This window comes from Salvia miltiorrhiza, chromosome 8, assembly GCF_028751815.1.
Source record: "Salvia miltiorrhiza cultivar Shanhuang (shh) chromosome 8, IMPLAD_Smil_shh, whole genome shotgun sequence".
Classification (NCBI taxonomy): Eukaryota; Viridiplantae; Streptophyta; class Magnoliopsida; order Lamiales; family Lamiaceae; genus Salvia; species Salvia miltiorrhiza.
In genome coordinates, this window is record NC_080394.1 from 36,981,817 (window position 1) to 37,003,092 (window position 21,276).

The window sequence follows — 21,276 nt, forward strand, 5'->3', positions numbered from 1 at the left end:
TATATATATATAGGTATATATAGGGGAGGACTAAAATAAGTACACTTCTTAAGATATAAAATAAGAATCATTTTAAGCCCTTAGATCATCAAAATCTACGGTTGATTCATCATCCTGTTGGATGAATTTATGGTCCTGAGTTCGAATCCTAAAGGTAGCAATTTTTTTTTTTGCAATTCATACCTTTATACAACGAATTTATACGTGTTCTACATAAAATTCATACATTTTTCCTAGTGCTTATTTCTTATTTTAAGAGGTGCTCTCACTGTAGCCCTTCCCTATATATATATATATATATATATATATATATATATATATATATATATATATATATATATATATAAGCTATAGCCAAAATTGAATTAAATTTAATGTAATCATTTGTATTTAAAATTTTTGAAAACTACAAATTGATGTGGATGGTTTTGCGTATCTCTTTTGTTGGGCTCACTTCCACAAAGATCAATTATAAAATAATGGCTTAAAAGTCCAATATTTGATTTATGAAAAATCTAACAATTAAAATATGTGTGAATTATCTCAAATATGATTACAAGCTAAAAAGAAGCTCAGAGTTGAAACTGACATTGAGATGAAGGCATGCTAGAGTGCTAGAGCTAAATAAATAGGAAAAGTTCGCTTTGGACGAAGTCAACTCTAAATAGAGTCAGCTCTGAACGGAGTCAACCCATAATGGAGTCATCAAAATCAACCCTGAAGAAGGCAAAGAAGTCAATTATGAAAATAAATAAAAAGTCAAGCTTGAGTAGGACAATTAACAGTCCTGAAGATACATATCAGACCCGATAGCTTGAAAGAGAATCGTCAGCTGTGAAAGATAGAAAATACATGTAATTTGAGCTATATTATTTAGACAAAGTACTCTCTTCTTCTTTATTAGTTAATGGCCCTTGGTATTATATTTTAGTTTTATGTTAGTTGATAGGCTATAAAAGAGGATTTAAGTCATAATTATCTCTCTACATTAAATGTTCTTTAAGCTCTTTCGATTTTCTTAGCTGAATTTCTTCGTTCTTTCACAATTTGTTGTTGAGATTGAAATCCAACTCAACACATATAGCCATAAATTAATTTAAAAACATAGATGAATATATATATATATATATATATGTGAATAATATAAAAATATATAGTAATATAGTAGGATTCGTGTTGAAGTTGATGTTCTATATATATATATATATATATATATATATATATATATATATATGCAAAGTTAGATTTATAAAATAGACGAAATTAGTACTAGACATTGTCGATAGTGAAAATGAATAGTTGTTAAGTTCGATAAATTATAGCTATACTTTAGTATTTTGGACAAAACTACCTTTTAGTTTATACATACAAAATATGTACATTTTTCCTCTCTCTCTCTCTCTCTCTCTCTCTCCGACAACGACGACGACTCCCTATTTCTTGGTCCACTTTTCAGATTCCCATTATCATTGTTGTCATCGTCATCGTCTTCTCTGATTTTCTTCGTCGTCGTCACCATCCTCTTCTCCGATTCAACCGAACGTCGTTGTCGCCATGATCTTCTCCAAAATTTGATAGGCTTCACCACTGACCACCATGCCATCGTCGTCAAATATAATTTCAAATCGACGAGATCTATGAGATCGAGTTTCAGATCTATGAGAATTACGAAATTGAGTTCCAGATCTTCGTAGATCTGGAATGAAATGGTACAAATATTTTCTTTCGTACCTTTCATTCCAAGACCTTCTGTGCCAAGTGTAGGAATAGATGTGCTAATGGGCTTATTAATTAGCACCATCCATTCCGTCCGTTTCAAGATCTGTCGCGTCAAGTGTTGGAACGAATGTTGCAAATAGGCCCACTAACACCATGTTCTAACCGTTTCAAGATCGTTTGTACATATACCTGGCACAGATGGTAGAAAAAGTTCATTCAAGGCATTTGTGCCAAGTGCACAAGTGGAGACTTATTGGAGTGAGAAAGAAAATAATCTCCAGTCATCTCAAGAATATGAATTCACTATAGCCGTCGGACGACGCCCTCCTCTTTTCCAATGAATAAAATGAAGATTTAGTTCCAACATTTAGTTAGATTTGTGAGATTTTGTATTACTTTGCTCATTTGATTTGGAATTTGATTTGTTGGAAAATGAAGAAAATGAAAAAATTATTTATTCGAATTTTGTTCATGAATTGTACTTGAATTTATCGAAACAAACTGCTAGACTATAGTTTTATCTGCTAGAACAACTTGCATTTTTTTTAGAGACGAATGGTACGAATGAGTTCTTTCATACCATTCATGCTAAGTGTTGGCGCCATAAATCTTGAAACGAGTGGTACGAATGATTTCTTTTGAACCATTCGTTCCAAGTGTTGGCGCAACAGAATTTGGAACGAATGGTGTGAATAGACTCTTCATACCAAGTGTTGGCACAACAGATTTTGGATGATGTGAATAGGCTTTTTCGTTCTATTTGTGCAAAGATCTGTCGCGAGAACACTTAGCACGAATGGTGCGATTAGGCCATTTCGTTCCGTTCGTGCCAATACTTGGCGAGACATATCTTCGAACGAATGGTGTAAATAGGCCCTTTCGTACAATTCGTATCTACACTTGGCGTGAAAGATCTTGGATCGAAAGGTGCGAATAATCTCTTTCGTACCATTCGTGCCAAACACATTATTGAATTGCGTATTAGCATCCTACGTTCCACGACCGGTAAAAATAATCCATGTTCATAATAGATCTGAAATACAACAGAAAATAAGTATTCAAACTATAGATTAACGAAACATCACGATTAAATTTGAAAAATAAGCATTTTTTTAATGGAGAAACACGACTAGGTCTGGCAGGTATTTAAATGGAGAATATGATAAAAAAAAAAAAAACTATACTCAGAGAAAATAACAGAGAAACCAATATCACCAGATTCAAATGGAGAAGATGACCGAAAAATTAAATACATCATCACCACAGAGAGAGAGAGAGAGAGAGAGAGAGGGGGGGAGGGAGAGAGAAAGAGGGCTAGAAGAGCGAGAGAGAGAGAGAGAGAAAGAGAGAAAACAAGAGCTAATTTCGTACAAGTCAAATTTTGGGCAATTTGGTCCTTTAGCTGAAAGTTGGCTAAAAGTTATTCAGTTTAAATTGATGGACAACTATTGATTTCACTTTTTTATTTGGTCAATTCGCACAATTAACACTTTATAAAAGTTGATGAATTTAATTTTTTAATGTGATGTTGATGTGATAATGTTGAAGTTGCCTTTTTAAATTATTGTTATTGGTGTTGATAGGCAAAAATGCCTTGAACCTTATGTTATACATAAAAATTATCAAATTTTTTTATAAACTCATGCATTCTATGCCCAAATTAAGTAGAGATACTTAAATACCATTAGATGTTGATAATGACTTTGCTTGATTTTCTCTAAAATTCTTACATGTTTCTTTCACAAGTACAATCGTGCCAGAAATACATAAAAAAATATGAAGAATGGTCAAAAGTTCATCTAGTCGTTCAAGCAGCCAGATCATTTGGTCGGGTGGCAAGATGATCTAGCCGACGACTAGATCATCTAGCCATCTAGCCGGTGGCTAGTTCATCTAATTAAATACAATCATAATTAAAACATTAAAAATAACTTAATCAATTTAAACATAAAATATCTCTATTTACAAAAGTGAATATTTTCATATAAATTTAATAGACATGAGCGTTAAAATTCTTATTATTGCAACTAGGGGTGTTTAAACGGTTCGGTTCAGTTACCCGAACCCGAAATATGTCCTATTTTACTAACCGTTTTCGAACCGTTTTAGGTGATCGGTTGCTCAATAACCGGTCCGGTTACCAAAAATAAAAAAAACAAAACAACGTTTGTTAATAATTACAGGTACCAAACAGCATGCAGGAGAAGGGAGAGTGGAGTGTGGTGAGGAGGAGAAGGGTAGGTCTTCCCCGTCCCGAGCGAACTCCGGCGAGGCATCTAAACTACCTCAACCCTAGGTCTAACCCAAAAACCAAGTCAGTTGTGAATCGGCAGGAGAGCTGGAAGTGCGAACAAGGAGTGACTTTCTTCTTTACTAATTTTCCGGAAGGAACTTGGGTTCAGTCTTTGGAGAAAAGATTCAACAAGATTGGGAAGGTTTTAGATATCTTCCGCCCTAGAAAAAAGAACGTTAGAGGCAAATCTTTTGGCTTCGTCCGTTTCGACAAGGGTTTAGATAAGGAGAAGGCGCTTGAGGATTTAAACAACATTTGGTTTGGTAGCTACAAAATGAGGGCTTACATTCCAAGGTTCGAAAGACCAACTTTGGCTTACTCGTCGGGAAACAAGGAGATCTTGGTGAGAAATGAACAACAGGGGAAGGAAAACATGGGAAGAATCATGACCGCGAATTTCAGAAGGGAAGCTGGGAAAACTTTTGCGGAGGTCCTTGGAGGGGCAAAAAAGAACACGACTGTTCCGGCAGATGAAGTTGTCGGCTTTCAAACGTTGGAGGAAGAGACCGAGTGGCTCCGAAACTCGTTCACTGGGTTCATGAAATCAGAGTTTGTTTGGGAAGAGTTTGAGGAGGAAATAGGATGCGAGTGCGCCAATAATTTGAAGGTCTCTTCTTTGGGAGGCAATCTTGTTCTGATTCAGAGTTTGAACTCGTCACCGGTTCAGGAGCTGCTGAAAGGGCTTGACGAATGGACTAAATTCTGGTTCGAATGGGTTCGCCCATGGTCATACGTCGACGTCAACACCTAAAGATCAGTTTGGACTAGGTGGCACGGGATTCCATTGCAGGCTTGGAGCACTAGATTTTTTGAGATCACAAGCGCTCGTTTGGGGAGGCTTCTCAAGATTCATGAAAACACAAAGTTAAAGAAAAGATTGGATTTCGCTTACATCCAACTTTCAACGGGGCTTGCAACCATCAACAAGATTTTTGATTGCATTATTGACGGTGCCCACTTCAAGATCAATGTGGTCGAAATTGAAGATGAGCCGTTCGAGGATCGTTCGTTTGAACAGGAAGGGCTGTCAAACTCAGAGTTTGAAGAGGACACAGATGAAGAGGAGGAGGCGGAGCAGGTTTCAGAGTCTCCGGCGAAAGCTCAGATCAGAGGAAACTCAGAGTCCGATACAGATGGAGCAATTTCAGGCCGGAAGATTTTTCTTTTGGACGAACCTTCAATTTCCAACGTGCATGCAGCCGCCTTCACGACCCCCCAAAAAGATAGCTATCTTTCTGTCTCGACACAATCAATTGGAGGCAAATCTCTTGAAGATGGCTTAAATGTTATATCAAAAGCTGCAGACCTAGGAGTGGTGAGGTCGACTGGTGGCGGAAAGATGTCTGGATCTAATAATCTAGGCCCAAAAGACTATCATACAGAGTCTCTCAAAGAAACAGTCGATCCAAGCCCAATTAAAGAAATAGAGTCCAACGTGCAGAATGTACGTGAGAGGAGCCTAACTATTGAAGAACCGAATTTTTCTCAAGACCTTGCAGGAAATGGGCCTCAAGCCCATCAAGAATCTGGGCCTGGTTTTAGCTTTTCCAATTCCAGCAACAAGGAAAAAGACGAGCGCCTGACAGAAGATTTACAAGGACCAGCTAACTTTACGCTTTTGAGGAGAAATAGAAACCAGCAAAAGAAAAGAGTGGGGGGAGATTTCTCCTTAAAAAAGGGGGCCAATCGGTTTCTAGCCTTTAAATGTAGGAAAAATCCTTCTAAATTGCTAAATCACAGAGAAGATAATCGTAAGGGGATCGACATCAGCTCAGCTGCAGGCGAGAACACTGGAGAGAGAGCTACGGTAGCAAATTCGACAGAACCATCTGATGAGGAGGTTTCGATCGAAATTAATTCCAGTTCATTGGAAGAAGGAAAGAAAATGTGGGAATTTGGAAAGAAAATTGGCCTTATTAGTTCTCATGATGACCTGGAAATTGCAAAGGAACTGGCTGGAAATAGAGGGATTGCTCGGATCGAGGAGAAAGTCGTCTCAAGTTCATAATGAAGATGCTATCTTATAACATCAGAGGTCTGGGGAGTAAGTTGAAAAAAAGAGAAATTAGGGAGCTAATTCAAATTCATGATTATGATTTTTGCTTCATCCAAGAGACAAAAATGGGAAACTACAGTGATGTTGATCTGAAGCTTATTTGGGGATCTGAAAATGCGGGATTGGCGATGCGTCAAGCCGAAGGCAGATCAGGAGGCATCCTAACCATGTGGAACGACTCTCGTTTTCGCAGTTCGAGCCAGTGGGACTTGCCGGGAGCTTCAATCGTTAACGGCCGCTGGATTTCAGGTAATTTTGACTGTTGTTTGGTGAATATTTATGCACCTCAAAGCTTTTGTGAAAGAGTTGATTTGTGGGATAAAATTAGTCTGGTGGTGGAACAAAATAAAGACATGGGTATCTGTGTTGTGGGTGACTTCAATTCGATCAGAAAATGCTCTGAAAGGATAGGAAGAGGGGCACAATTTCACAATAGGGATTTGCAGGCGTTCGATTCTTTCATTAGGAATAACAACCTGGTAGATATTCCGATACAAGGTAGAAAGTTCACTTGGTATCAACCACAGGGACAGTGTAAAACAAAATTAGACAGGTTTCTTGTGAATGATAAGTGGCTGGATTTCTGGCCTCATTCTAAGGTGAGAGGACTTCCAAGGACAGTCTCGGATCATGTCCCTATTATTCTGGAGTCTAAGGTTGTGGATTGGGGGGCCCAAGCCTTTTCGGTTCTTGAATGCTTGGACCTTTCACCCAACCTTTGAACAGGTTGTCAGAGAATTGTGGCAAAAAAGCGGCATCGTCGGTTGGAGTTGCTTCGTTTTTAAAGAAAATATGAAAAGGCTTAAGGAGGATCTAAGGAAATGGAATAAATCAACTTTCGGACATGTGGAAGAGAACATTTCACAGTTGAAGAATGAGATTCATAAATGGGATGCTATTGACGACACCATGGGATTGGATGAAGAAGAAATTCTCATGAGGAATGAAGCCGAGTCCAACCTCTTTTCTCAACTTAATAATCGCGACAGCATTCTTGCCCAAAAATCCAGAAACAGATGGATCAAAGAAGGGGATGTCAACAGCAGTATCTTTCACAAATCAATTAGGGGGCGAAGACTCAAGAATGAAATGACAGGGCTGCTTCTCGGAGATGTTTGGATTGAGAATCCAACTGATGTGCAAAAAAATTGTGAGAGACCATTTCAAAAACCAGTTTTGTAATTGGAACAGGTTGCGACCAAGTCTCCCAGAGGATTTTGGCCAGAAGAGAATTTCAGATGATCAAAGAGAATTGCTTGAAACGCCGTTTACTGTTGAAGAGGTCAAAGAAGCAGTCTGGAACTGTGACAGTGGAAAGAGCCCGGGCCCGGATGGTTTCAACTTTCATTTCATGAAGAGATGTTGGGAGATCATCAAAGATGATCTTTTTAATGTTTTAAAGGATTTCTTTTCAAACGGGAAGATAGCTAGAGGGTGCAATCCGTCGTTTGTGGTGCTTATCCCAAAGAAAGATGCAGCAACCGAATTAAAGGACTTCAGACCTATCTCTTTAATAAATTGCCTTTACAAGGTAATTGCAAAAGTCCTCGTTGCTAGAATGAAAAAAGTGATGAACTCCATTATATCAGAAAGCCAGAGTGCCTTTTTAGAAGGAAGATACATTCTAGATGGTGTTTTTATTCTGAACGAGATTGTTGAAGAGGCGAAGAGGAAAAAGAAAGACACAATGTTGTTCAAAGTTGATTTTGCAAAGGCTTTTGACACAGTGGACTGGAGCTTTCTTGATAAAATGTTGGCACTTATGAATTTTGGCCAAACGTGGAGAAAATGGATAGCCGGCTGCCTTTGTTCGGCAACAACCAACGTCCTGGTGAATGGTAGCCCTTCGGGCGAGTTCCAATTGGAAAGAGGGCTGAGACAGGGTGACCCACTATCCCCGTTCCTTTTTCTTGTTGCAGCAGAGGGGCTGAACCTTTTGGTGAAGAGAGCAGTCTCTTTTGGGTACCTGGAACCTTTCAAAATTGGAAGGGAAGGCTTTGAGGTCTCTCATCTTCAATATGCGGACGACACAATCTTCGTCGCCTCGGCAAAGATTGAGAACGCATGGGCTTTCAAGTGTACCCTCAAACTGTTTGAGCTCCTTTCGGGATTAAAAGTCAATTTTGATAAAAGTAATCTCACGGGAATTGGGGTTGATGAGGCAAAATGTTTCGAGATGGCAGAGATTCTTGAGTGCACTGTTGGGACTCTTCCAACAAAATACTTGGGTGTCAAAATTGGGATGAGCTTATGCCGGGCGACGAACTGGAATTATTTGGTTGACAAGATAAAGAAGAAGATTGCTGGCTGGAACAGTAAAAAAATTTCTTTTGCGGGAAGGTTAACATTACTTCGTTCAGTCCTTTTTTCCTTGCCGATTTACCAACTTTCTTTCGCCAAGATTCCTAAGAGCGTGCTGTCCGAAATCCGTTCTCTTTCTTGTAAATTTCTGTGGGGGGGTGGATCGGAGTCAAGGAAAATCTGTTGGGTTAGATGGGAGGAGCTGTGCCTCGACATCAAGGCAGGGGGTTTGGGTATTAAAAACTTGGAGTGGTTCAACATCGCCCTCATGTCTAAGTGGATTTGGCGTTTTCTAACCGAAAAAGATCTCTTGTGGGCTAGGGTGATTAGGGCAAGTCAAGGGGATATTGAAGAGGATGGAGATGGATTTCGTGTGAAAGGGGGTAGAGGGGTTAGATATGGGTGGTGGAAAAAGGTGTTGAGTATTAGTTGGGGGGAGGGAGGTAAGTGGATTAGAGAGAATTTGGTTTTACAAGCAGGGAAGGGCGAGTCGATCCGTTTCTGGCAACAACGATGGGTTGGGGAGAGATGCTTGGCAGAGATTTTTCCTAGACTTTTTCAACTGAGCTCCAATAAAGAAGGGTTTATTTGTGAAATGGGAGGCTGGACTGGGGATGAGTGGAGCTGGGAGTTATTGTGGAACCGTGGTCTTAGGGGGAGAGAACTTGACCAGCTGGCTTCTCTTTTTGATATTATCGGAAATGTTCAAATGATCGCAGGAAAAACAGACGCTTGGAAGTGGAAGGCAGCTGCATCTGGAACTTTCTCCGTAAAGACGGCTTACAATTCTTTGAGTGTGGCAGCAGGACGGTGCATCCCTAGCACTTTTGGATTCGAGTGGCAGCAGATTTGGAAAGCACCAGCTTCGTTTAAGGCTATAACAACGGCCTGGAAAGTTCTTAAACAAAGGATGGCGACAACTGACAACCTTCAAAAAAGGCATGTTGCGATCACTAGTTCAGAGGCAATATGCATTCTGTGTAAGTTGAAAGAAGAGTCGATTGAACATCTTTTCTTCGAATGCCAAAAATCGGTGGAAATTTGGCACGAGAATTTGAAATGGATTGGGCAACAGGCAGTTTATCAGCATACGGCAAAAGAACATTTTTCAGCTTTCACAAATCTTGGTAGGAAGGAGGACACCTCTTTTCTTACTTGTGTCTGGATCTGCACTATTTGGTGCCTTTGGAAACAAAGAAACGGATGCAAGTTCAATCAAGATTTATGGAGCAAAGACAAGGTGGTAGCGGAAATCAAGTCTAGATTGTGGAGCTGGAGGACGGCTTTTACCTCCATTTCTTCGGCAATGGTCTTTAGGCAGTGGTTTGCAGCGGTCAATCTGTCCGACCGTGGCTGAGATTTTTGGGAGCGTTTGGGGATGGGAGATCACGTTTGGGGATGGGAGATCAGACCATTTCCTCTTCCGTTGCTTTGTGCTCCTCCAAGTTCATGTTTTGGAGCTCCAAGTTCATGTTTTGGAGTTGTTTGATTTTGTTTGATTCTACGTAGTTGTACATCTTTTCTGCTGTTTTTTGGTTCTTTCTTGCTGTTTCTTTGTAGGCACCACTGGTGCCATAAGTTCTCTTGTGTTATATAAGTTTTTTTCCCATCAAAAAAAAAAAAAAAAAACCGGTCCGGTTACCCGAATCGGTTATTTAGGTATCCGAACACCCGTTTAAAAAATTAAAATTCAACAATACAAAGAGCAACTTATCCATTGAACTAAAGGACATTCTTGTACTTCTAATACAACATAATTTTATTTTACCAATTTTTTTTAATTTTTAAAAAATTATTATAATTAAAATAATTATATAATAATTTAAAATTTTAAAATATATATAATAAATTATTAATTAAGGGCTAAGCGATACCCAAAATTTCTGAAAAATTGCTAACCGAACCCGAACTAATACTCGAAATTTTCGATTATTGGATAATCAAACTCGAACGATTCGATTCGGTTATTGGAGTATCCAAAATCCGATATCCATTTAACCAGTCCTAATTGCAACCATCATAAGGTAAGAGTGCAGTTGGAGAAGTATGGGCCAAATAATGGGCTTTTTTCTTTACAAACAAATATACGCCCAGGCCCAATTATGCAAGCTGATGGCAACTGAAAAATAAAATAAGTTGTGCAACCGACGGGTGTACTTTCACTTACATACGAAATCTATGAATTGGTTCGAGCTTGGAAAGTAATATAAAATAAATGTACTAACATAAAATTATTCTAATGAATCTAATCTGATACATACTCGTAATCTATTTTTTTATTGCTATTTTTATTTCTTTTAAAGTAATTAAAATGGTTCTTCATTTCTGTGGTAACTTGAACTCTCCATTTGTTGTTTGGAAGGAAAACATGCATTTTATCTCAAAATATAATTCTTTTAGTACGATATCAAGGAGCCTCTCTGGGATCGAATGAAATTAATCGACATCAAATTAGAAGCGAGATTTCTTCTTACACAAAAAATTAGTCACAATTGGTCTCAAATGGAGTATAAAATAATTTAATTTATTTCCTCCACCTAGTCGTTACAAGTAATACTTTTGAAAAGGAAAAAAGAAACAAAGTCTCTTCAACACATTCTTCACGAAAAAAAAGAAGGAAAAACATCGTAGATGGCCTTGACAAATACACTCCAAACTAAACTAAAAAAATGTAAGAGTCGCTCCTAATATTTATTATAGAACATCTTTCACATATTTAGCATATATATGTGATTTTATTTAAATGGACCAAATAAAGCATAACCATTTTGTATGAGGTGTCTTGATCTTTGAAGTTGACGTAAATTAATACGACATGATATAACTTTGAATTTTAAGAATAAAATAATAATTTGTTCTTGCAATAGCTACCGAGGAACCATCACTCTACGAACATAAAAAATAATTCCAGTTTGAAACAAATATAGATGACCATTAAAATTAGCAAATATATAAGAAGATGCAACGCCGTTTTCAAGTTTTCATCAATTTAGGTTGCCAACAACAACTAGTGCAGTATCTCTCTATGATACACGTTTAAAAAAAAAAAAAAAAAAAGTTTCACTATGATCACACGCTATATATGTATCATAGAGAGAAACTGAAAATGAGAAAAGTAAAGAGAAAGAAAACAAGAATTTAGAGGTGGTGTGTAGCTAGCTAATAATACCTATTCTTGAAAGGTGTAATCTTGATAACCAAACCCGGGAACACATCATCCGGGTCATGGATATGTGGATTCTCCTCAACGATAAACGGGTCGCCGCACTTTTCACTTATCGTATGCAGCGTCTCTCCTTCTCGCACAACGTAAATCTCATCGCACGCCGCCCCCACTGTCCGAATACGTACGCTCCGCCGCCGTCATCTCGCCTCCTTCGCCGCCCGGCTCGCAGCAGCTGAGCATCAGCATCATAGCCAACAGCAGCGCCGTGTACCACGACACGGCCTCCGCCAACGTCGTAGACGACCTCATGTTGATTGAGATGTCTGTTTTTCTTAGTTATGTCGTGTTGTGTTGGTGTTTGGGATTGAGGTTTATATGGGGTATTTGTAGTGGTAAGAATGGGGGAGTTGGAGTGGTTTGACTTGCTTGATATAATGGCTTTGGTTTGTTTCTGGTGGTTGTTGGAGTGGGTGCCGTTTAATTACTTCTAAATACTAATTATCTAAGTAACATCAATCTTTCTATTTTATCTTCACAATATTCATTTCACGGATGGGTTTAACAAATGGTGCTAAATTTTGAAAGAGATACGAAAACACTATATTTAATTGGGGTAGTGATCATTTTTAGCCAACTAGTGTCTTAGACAACCTTCGGTTTATATGAAGAATCCGGTTCAACCATTATTAAGAGAAAACCGATTTTGTAGGAGTTTTTTGGTGTGCCTATTTTATCCCTCACACTATTAACCTCCTTAATTTTGTAATTCCATCCATACCATCAAAATTCATATAAATAATTTAGATATCCGATTATTATTGCTCGAAATTTGGGGATGAATATTGTATCGATTTTTTCTCGAAATTTAATATATCGAATTAAAATTATTTTATATCAATTTCATACTGTTCCTCCTATGATCATAATAAAATGGAAAAAATTAATTTCCATTTAATTTTAAATATATATTTATCATAATAAGACATATAATATTTATCACTTAATTTTTTTAAATAGAAAAATAAATTTCATTTTTCTATTTCATTATTTCCTTATTCATATGACGAGCAATAGTGTTATGTTCAAAAAATAAAAATTGATTAAAGTAAATTAAATTTAAAATAATACACCCTATCATTGGATAATATTAAATTCTTATATATCGTTCATCTATATGTGCAACAGATAATGTCACACAAATTAACAGATAAATATCTTAATCTTATATGACAGTCAATATTAATTACCTCGATCTTTGAAAATTATCAATATGATACATGAAATTATCAATATGATACATGATCGCCTATTTGATCTGTATCGAATTTCAATCACTTGAAAACATCAATATGTATTGTCGAAAATCGTTTATTGTATTAGTATATTTTGGGTTCGACCATGGCATATTTCAACGGTACATTTCATTTCTTTTAACTATTTTTAAATTAATTTGATGTTAAATTTTATATAAGTAATAGGGTTTAGTACTGAATTAAAAATTACTAGATTGCGACAATTTTTATAACTAAAAACTAATTTTTCAATTATTTGATAATCTTTGAATTATCTGTTTAGGTTTTTGGCGGGCGTTCAAATTGTTCATTTTCAATGGTTTGGTAACTGTCAACAAATGGCATTAATTAATTAAATTAAGTTCAGTTCTAGTGAGACCAACCAATTGGGCGTGTAACAATGGGATTAGAGATCATGCATGTTACATATAATTTTAGTTAAATTTCAAAGGATTTTAGGGTTGCCAAACTCTTTGAAAAGGGCTCCCGTCAAAAAAAAAAAAAAACTCTTTGAAAAGGGGAGTTGGTTTAACTGCTTTATTAAATGGCGCGACGAAAATAATTCAGTCATATTTGACTTGTTTCATACATAGTATAATGTATTACTGAAAAAGTCGGTCCTCATTCTTGACGTTTTCAATTTCATTTAGGGACATCTTTTTCTAAACAGTCAATATTGTTATATATAGTGTGTGCAGAAAATATGTAAACAGATAATTAATGGAGAAACGTAGAATCAAAATTGAAATAATAATAACGAAATTGAAATAACAATGTTAATGGTTGTCTGTACGTGCTGTCCGTACACCAATTGTCGCCACCTATGTGTTGTGTACCGTAATCGTTGCCACATTATACATCTACGTACGCATCGCACCGGACCATGTCTGGCACGTGAGTCACTGGACCATCATAGAGCCATCTTCATGAGTCATTCTGCCAAAATTAAAGGCTCATCAATGTTCCCCGCGACGATGCGCGCATGAAAATTAAAGGCTCATCAATATTTTCTCGTGACGATGCGCACATGCAAAGTACATGTACCCGAGGCCCGAACCCAAACCATCTGAGTAGGAAACTAGCTAGGCTAGCCATAGAATGATTAACACAAAAGGTCCCATTAGAGCGCACCATAGTAGTACATACTTGATTATCTCCTTCTAAAGAGATAAAACTTATAAATGGCTTTGAGATCTTTACTTTTCCAATAATCAGTTATTTGAAGTCAACAAATAAGGAAAATGAAGAAGAAAGAGAATCTTACACTCTGATCTGAAAACTGGAACAACGAAAGAGGTCTTACCTTTTCGATGGGATACTTATCTCTCCCACATTTCCAAGCACCTAACTTTGTGCATTAATTGCTCATTCGTTACAAATTGGATATGAACAATCAAATTATTAAATTTATGTAACTGAAACGTAGATTTCAAATCTACAATTAAGTCTCGGTAAATCTCGACAGATTAACCATAATTAGTTATGGTAAAAACACCATCTACAACTCAAATTTTCAACAAATATCACTTGTTATTCTAATATAAGTAATTTTTTTTATATTGGTGTTCATATATTATGGTCGCCAATACCAAAGTCCTTACTCTTTAAATAGGTTCGTGTTAATGGTCCGATCACCGATTTCAGGCTCAAATTTGCTTATATGGCAGTCGAAAATTCACGCGAACACCTACATGGAAACTAAAAAAGGCCACTTAATGGCCCAATATATACGCGTTTTTATGTATGTGTCCTATTTAATTTTAATTTTTTAACATATTTGATTAACTTTATGAAATAAAATTAATTAGTTTTTTAATTACACATAATTAAAAAAACTACCGCGCGCGGCCACCAACTCAATTTTCATCAACTATAGTAAACAATACCTAGAATTTAATTATTATTAAAACGAAAGAGAATTAAAGATATAAAAATCGACGAGAAGGAGTTGATGCTAGTGCGGCCGTCTGCAACAAATTAACGTGTGGAATTCGAACATTGACTTGGTGGTGCCCAACTTCCACAATCCCCCCTCCAGTGCAACCAACTTCTCGGCACGGCGGCGATTAAGGCATCGCTTAGCCCCGCGCTGGTTCTGTTCTACCCCATGGCAAGGAGGCTGAAGAGATGATGACGGCTAGACTGAGATCGACTACAACATCGAGGGCATGCTCTTTATAGAGGTAGAGTCCAATGATACGATGGATAATTACAATGCCTTGCCCCCGTCTTTGGAGCTCTACCACCTTATTCTGGCGGTGGATTATTTTCTGCAACCCACTTCTCCCTATTGTGTTGGCCGACATCTCTTTATCGAGACTTGTTGTTGATAGTGATATTGTCGCTATCGATGGTTGAAGTGTAGGGATGCAAAAATTCTCATGAAATCAAAACATAATAACCATAGAACCCTCGGTGTGCGACCAATTAGGCAGTGTGTGATCACTTATTGAGTAATTTCGGGGCCGGAGAATGTGAATATTAGGGCACAAGATTGGGCATGTTCTTCAAATTTTGCTAGATTAGGGCTAAAAAATAGAGATTTAATATGAATGGCATGAGAAAACAACATCGTTTTGAAGTGTAAATGGTTTTTTTTTTTTTTAAAGTTCATCTATAGGCAACAATACATACCCGAATTTAGAATGTCACATAAGCAATCGGATCAAAATTTAATCATCAGGACATCATTGTGATAAATTTGTAATGGTGATGACCCCAATATTTTTTTTTTAGAATTACAATAGATATCTAATATATAATCAAATAAGCAACTCGCACGCAGACAGGACCTCTACACCACACAAAAGTGGACTTGACCACTACCCACACAAAAGTGGAAAAATTACCCCTACACATAAGTGGAATTGAACCCAAGATCTCTCACAGAGGAAATGAGAGTCTTTGGATCTCTCAGCTTTGCCACTTGAGGTAGGCCTCATTGACATAAGGACCTCAATATTAACCACCCAAAAACTTGGATACAGTTAGGACAAAAGTATTAACCTTTTTCTAAAATGTGAAAACAGCAAGCCGTAAAATATGGTTAAGTTTAATTAAATAATTGTGTAGCTATATCGATATTACTATATGGTTCTAATAATTCAGATTCACCTTCCCAGCAAAATTGTACTAGCCTACGAAATGTTCAACCCTTTTTTATGGCTATTAAGCCTATTATTGACGATCAAAATGACAAGAGAAGTTGAAATGCTAACGTCGGAGTCAAAACTTTGATGCAGGCGGTCGACATGATTTAAGGGTCATTGCAATAGTGACATGTACATATTCTTTTAGTATGTTAATTACAAAATTGGGCAAAATTCAATATGGTTACGTGTTATCATAGTCTTAATGTGCATTGACTTTTATTTTTTTGGTTCGATTTTAGTCAAACCCCCAATTTGAGTCATCAATTTTTTATTCAATGAACTTATATGCTTTTATGGCTGTGCAGTATGGAGATTTTATGAAATGGCTGTCATAGGTGAATAGTTGGAGAGAAATTATCCAAATCAACAAATTGAGGATACAATTTACGTTGTAAAATTGAAAATTGAGGATTGAAATCCCCCATTTATTGAGATACATTCGCAATTTTCCTGCAAGCTTGCGAGATTCCCCCAAAATTATAATTCCAATCAAGCAAACAAGTCAGGAATTTGTGGCCCAAACGTTGAGGCAAAGATTGGACTAAATGTTTAATTTGAATTTTTCCTCTTAAAACTGATTCACCTTACCCAACTTTTAGTAATCTTAGTTTGATCTCTTCAAGTTGATGTTGTGATTCATAAATTTGGGCCAAAATCACGTATTGATGCACAATTTGTCAACTGATACAGTTAGTATTAAATGATATCACAAACTAAGAACATCAGCCATACAATTTGATTGTAATCTTCGTCTTTACACAGGTCAATGCTCAGGTTTCATTCCTCAAATCCCCCACTACCCAAAACTAAAAGCAAAACAAAAAAAACAAAAAACAACTTATTCAAAATTCCAAATATATTAACGTGACTAATAAGCATAATCTTATGAATGGTGTAGGGCTTCACCCAATCAAAAATACGCAGGCAGGTCTTTCCCGATTGGGCCATTCACAAAAATAATAGTATTTCATTTTTTTTCCCCTTGAGGAACAATATTTCATTTATTTATATAAAGCAAACGATTGAAAATTATTTCATAACCCGGTCCCACTCTTGCCAAATTCACACACGCAAAATCCATCTTAATGTGATTTTCAATGTGAAGTACTTGTTAAAAAGGAAAAAGGTTGAACATCTAAAACTAAAATACTCAAGTGTCTTTGCTTCACTTGTTTAAACATAGTTCATTTCCCAGAAGGAATAAATGAGTGTAAGAAATCAAGTTGAAGAATATTACCTGAGAACATGTTTGCAAATGAAAGATGAAGAATATATTATCAGTAAGAAATGAAGTCTTGCGTTCCAGAGTTTTTCAAATAATAAATTGGCACAATGTACAACAAAATATGAGATGTGAAGAGCTAGGGCTTCATTAAAATTTCATTTACATACTTGAGAACTCCTTGTATATTAACTGTCCACGCTACAGAGACGGGGGAGAACTCCGTCCACGGGTTGCTTGAATTCCAACTGCATTAATTATTCCACACAATCAGATCACCTCACAAAGAGCGCGTTTTAGCAACAAAAGAAAGGAGAGAGAGAGACGACGTACTTCTTTAGTCCTTGATCCATTATGGTATGGCCAACACAGATGCCCTGTTGTCTCAACTCTTACAACTCCCTTCTTGAATGTAAAGAGATCAGGTCTCACTAGTGCAACAAAACTAACAGGATCGTGCAGGAAAATTCCTGTATATCACTAATGTCAGAATTAAATTCAATAATAAATCCTCATATGTTTAACATAACACGAGGATTACCGTAAACTCCATCAGATTTGACATGCCAGTCGCGGGTAGAATTTGCACATATCACATAGAAGCTGTGCGTGCCTTCCACTCGACTTCCTTAGCTCTTCAAGGTGCATGTCTGAAGACGAGATGTTCAAATGGGATATTACTTGTATGGAATAATGAAACGATGAGAAACTAGAAAGTTAGTCGATTTATTAGAGGTATTTCAACCTGTCAGTTTGACTTGCGTTGTGATGTTTATGCCAACGACATCAATATTGGCCCCAGAAGTGAATACAACATCTGCTGCTTCTGGATCTCCATAAATCTGCGATCACATAAGAGCGAATTAAATAAATTTCACAAAATTTAGATATGACATAACAATTGTAAGGAAAAAAGAGCCAACTATACATCAAAATAATAAGATTTCCACGTTAGCCCATCATTAACAATTAATAGAACAATAAAATGGGCAGACTACATACATTTGCCTCAGCAGCGGATTAACATTTCCTAATGCAAAGAAAGCTCCACCAAGTATCACCAGTCTCTTTATTTTGCTAGCAAATGACGAGTCCCTTTTTATAGCCTAAATAAAGGAAAAAAGTACACTTACTTACTGAGTCGATCAGAACATTCGTGAATCAATGACAAATAGGTCACTTACTAGAGCAATATTTGTTAGAGGTCCCAATGCAAGTATAGAGACTTCACCAGGATCTTCAGAAACCTTATCGACCAAAAATTCAGGTGCAGATTTGTCACATTTCCCAGATTTGGGAGGATCGAGAGAAATGTTCCCCAATCCATCTGAACCATGGACAAAGTCAGCAATACGTGGTTTTCCTCTCTGTATCAGATTTCAATAAGGTCAGGCAGTAGAGCGTATAATAACATATAATATCAACAATAACATCAAACCATACTTTGCTCTCATAGTCTCATTAGCATTGCACAGTATGAAAATCACAGATATTGAGCATATTTATGTAACAGAAGAGATAGCTGTATAATGGAGGCTGACATTTCACTTTGTTCCAAGAGAGTGTCTCAAGAAAACAGACGAGTACTAGAATACACTAATACTTGGTTTACAAAAGAGTCGCCTTCCGTTTGAGTTTTCTTTTTGCATAAGGCATCAAACACAGCTCATCCTTTTGGGTTTTGACTTTTTGGCTGTTATAATTACCATACGCATACTCAAATTTAGCTTAGACCAAAAATAAGAGACTCCTTGTCAAGTAGGTGAAACTAAAACATCGAAAGATGTATGCGTGACGAATGGAAAGTCCCAAAACCTAAGTCCCAGTAGTAGCGCATGCAAAACAGCCATGACTTGTTATAAACAAAAGAAACCTCATATATTGTGAATTTGATCTTAAGATAACAATCATTAAAAAATGAAACCATTAATTTTACCTTTAATGGTTCAAAACTACCTCCGCAACTGGAACATCTGGACGTCCAGCAATCTCACACTATCCTTTTGCACAACAAATAGTAATGGATCACGAACACATCCAAAACTTAAGGAGCTTAAGCATACACCCAAGCAGGATAATGAAACTGACGACATGACAGGACATACCAGAAGCAATGCATTATTTGTCGCATCCTCTGTATTGACATTGCCAAATACTGTTGTTAATCCCAATATATCCAATTCAGGTGACTGAAATGCCATTAGTATTGCCATGCTATCATCTGTATATCAATAAAACATCCTTTGTTACTAAGCTGTTACGATTTTAGTTGGCAGCCAGTCCACTAAGCACTCAAAATGAAGAACCATCTGAACTTTGGACTTAAACATAAAAAAAAATGTGTATTCGCGATGTTTTCCCCTACTTATTTAAGAAGAGGAGCTTGAGTTTCAGAAATTAAAACAAAGGTCTGACTTCCATACATACTTCTGAAGTTCTGCTTATACAGTTGACCAATATCTAACTGCCTGCCATGCAGGGGCATAACTATATATTTATCATTGGGCCTAAATCAACTAAAAATCAATATCTTAACAGAAAATTATGTACAGGGTAAAGGGTTTTAACCCTACTCAAGCTTCCCAGGCAGATAATAGGTGATTGGGCTGAAAAGCAGAATTCTGAAGAGATTGCCTTTTAATTTCATTTTACTTAAAATAAAGATATATAATTGGGGGTAACATCTGAAAATTAGATCAGCAGAAAAAAAATCTGCATAAAGACCTTGAATTTAGGATGTTTTACACTCAGTTTCAGCAGGTAGACATCTACTTCCACTAGATAGATTTGATCTACCCTACATCCACATGGAGTTCTATCCCTCAATACCAAAAAGCTCATTGTCAAGTCTTTTTTACAAAGGCGAAAAGGATCCCCCACCCCCCCCTCTCTCTCTCTCTCTCTCTCTCTCTCTCTCTCTCTCTCTCACACACACACACACACACACACACAAATTCTATTGAATTAATTCTATCAATGCAATCAAAAAGCCTACATTCTATAACTTTCATCCACCATCTGATTGTTTAAACCTCAAAAACCTGAGCTCGGAATACCCAAAAGCAAAATCCCAAAAAGGGGCATATAGTATCAATCTTGCAAAGCCTCAAAATTCATAATTTACAAGTTAGCAAGATGCGACATTTGGAACAGCTAGGCATCAATAGAAATCATCCATTATTAGAATCATAAGCAAAAACAAAAACTAAAACGAAAAAACAAAAAACAAAAAACAAAACAGTAGTGGGTTCAGATTCTAACCAATGCCGGGATCGGTGTCAATAATAACCTTCTCACGTTTCTTCGAACAACAATTTCCCGAAACCACGACGCCATCAATCCCGTCGCTCGACATCTCGACTCAAAACTATCACAATCAAAAGCAGATAGGGTCCCAGAAATCTCAAATTCAAATTGAATCTGTGAATAAATCTTGCTTAATCACAGATATATATAAGCGCACAGAGTTGGAGCATCTCCTAATTTAAAAATGAAAGATAAATGCGGAGTTGCACAGTCAGCTGTGATTCTGAGACTGTCCCCTTTCCGTTTATTAAATCGAAGGAATATGCAAAAAAATGGCAATTAAAATGGAATCATTATTCGTAACGCCTCTTCCTTCCAACTCCAATCCGATCGTGCTTTGCTTTGTGATGCATAATGCATTATACAAAGACAAAGACTCCTTTTTCTTTATTATTATACTATTTTTTTCTTTACCTCTATGCTCCTGGACAGGTGGCTTTTCTGGATATTCAATATCTATTCTCTTGTTACCCTAAAACGAGAGTACTCGTTGTGGCCTTGAAATTTATGTTCATTCTGCCGAATAATTCCGCCCCCATCCCTCCTTGTTTCTTCAATGCATGCAATTTTATATTTTCCACTGAAGAAATTAATTTTATTAAGGGTGCGTTTAGTAAAAATTTTATTAAAAGACGATGGACGTGAAAAGATGAGAAAATATTTTCACACTCCTACTTAGGGATAATATAATTTAATGAATGAAAATGAGCTGCTCGAGAAAAAATATTTCATCATGTTCGAAGAAAAATTTCCATCATAATAAACATGT

At 36.8% G+C, this 21,276-nt stretch overlaps 1 protein-coding gene, 1 long non-coding RNA gene and 1 pseudogene across 2 annotated transcripts; all 3 read right to left on the reverse strand.

Annotated features, from left to right (window-relative positions):
• Positions 1-1,393: 1,393 nt before the first annotated feature.
• Positions 1,394-3,065, reverse strand: LOC130996580 (uncharacterized). Its single transcript, XR_009092681.1, has 3 exons — positions 2,935-3,065; positions 1,732-2,752; positions 1,394-1,635 (listed from the first exon to the last, which is right to left on the reverse strand). It is a non-coding gene; the product is annotated as an uncharacterized LOC130996580 (long non-coding RNA).
• An 8,215-nt stretch (positions 3,066-11,280) lies between these two features.
• LOC130996581 (uncharacterized) lies at positions 11,281-12,024 on the reverse strand (annotated as a pseudogene).
• A 5,203-nt stretch (positions 12,025-17,227) lies between these two features.
• Positions 17,228-20,901, reverse strand: LOC130996582 (uridine nucleosidase 1; the record flags this gene model as incomplete). The annotated part of the gene is given in 13 exon segments (XM_057921875.1): positions 17,228-17,449; positions 17,535-17,581; positions 17,583-17,671; positions 17,743-17,776; positions 17,778-17,851; positions 17,947-18,043; positions 18,204-18,217; positions 18,220-18,307; positions 18,386-18,568; positions 19,138-19,160; positions 19,163-19,196; positions 19,307-19,422; positions 20,463-20,901. Coding segments are annotated over 13 exon segments (1,002 nt in total). The 3' UTR covers positions 17,228-17,340.
• Between the last annotated feature and the right edge of the window lie 375 nt (positions 20,902-21,276).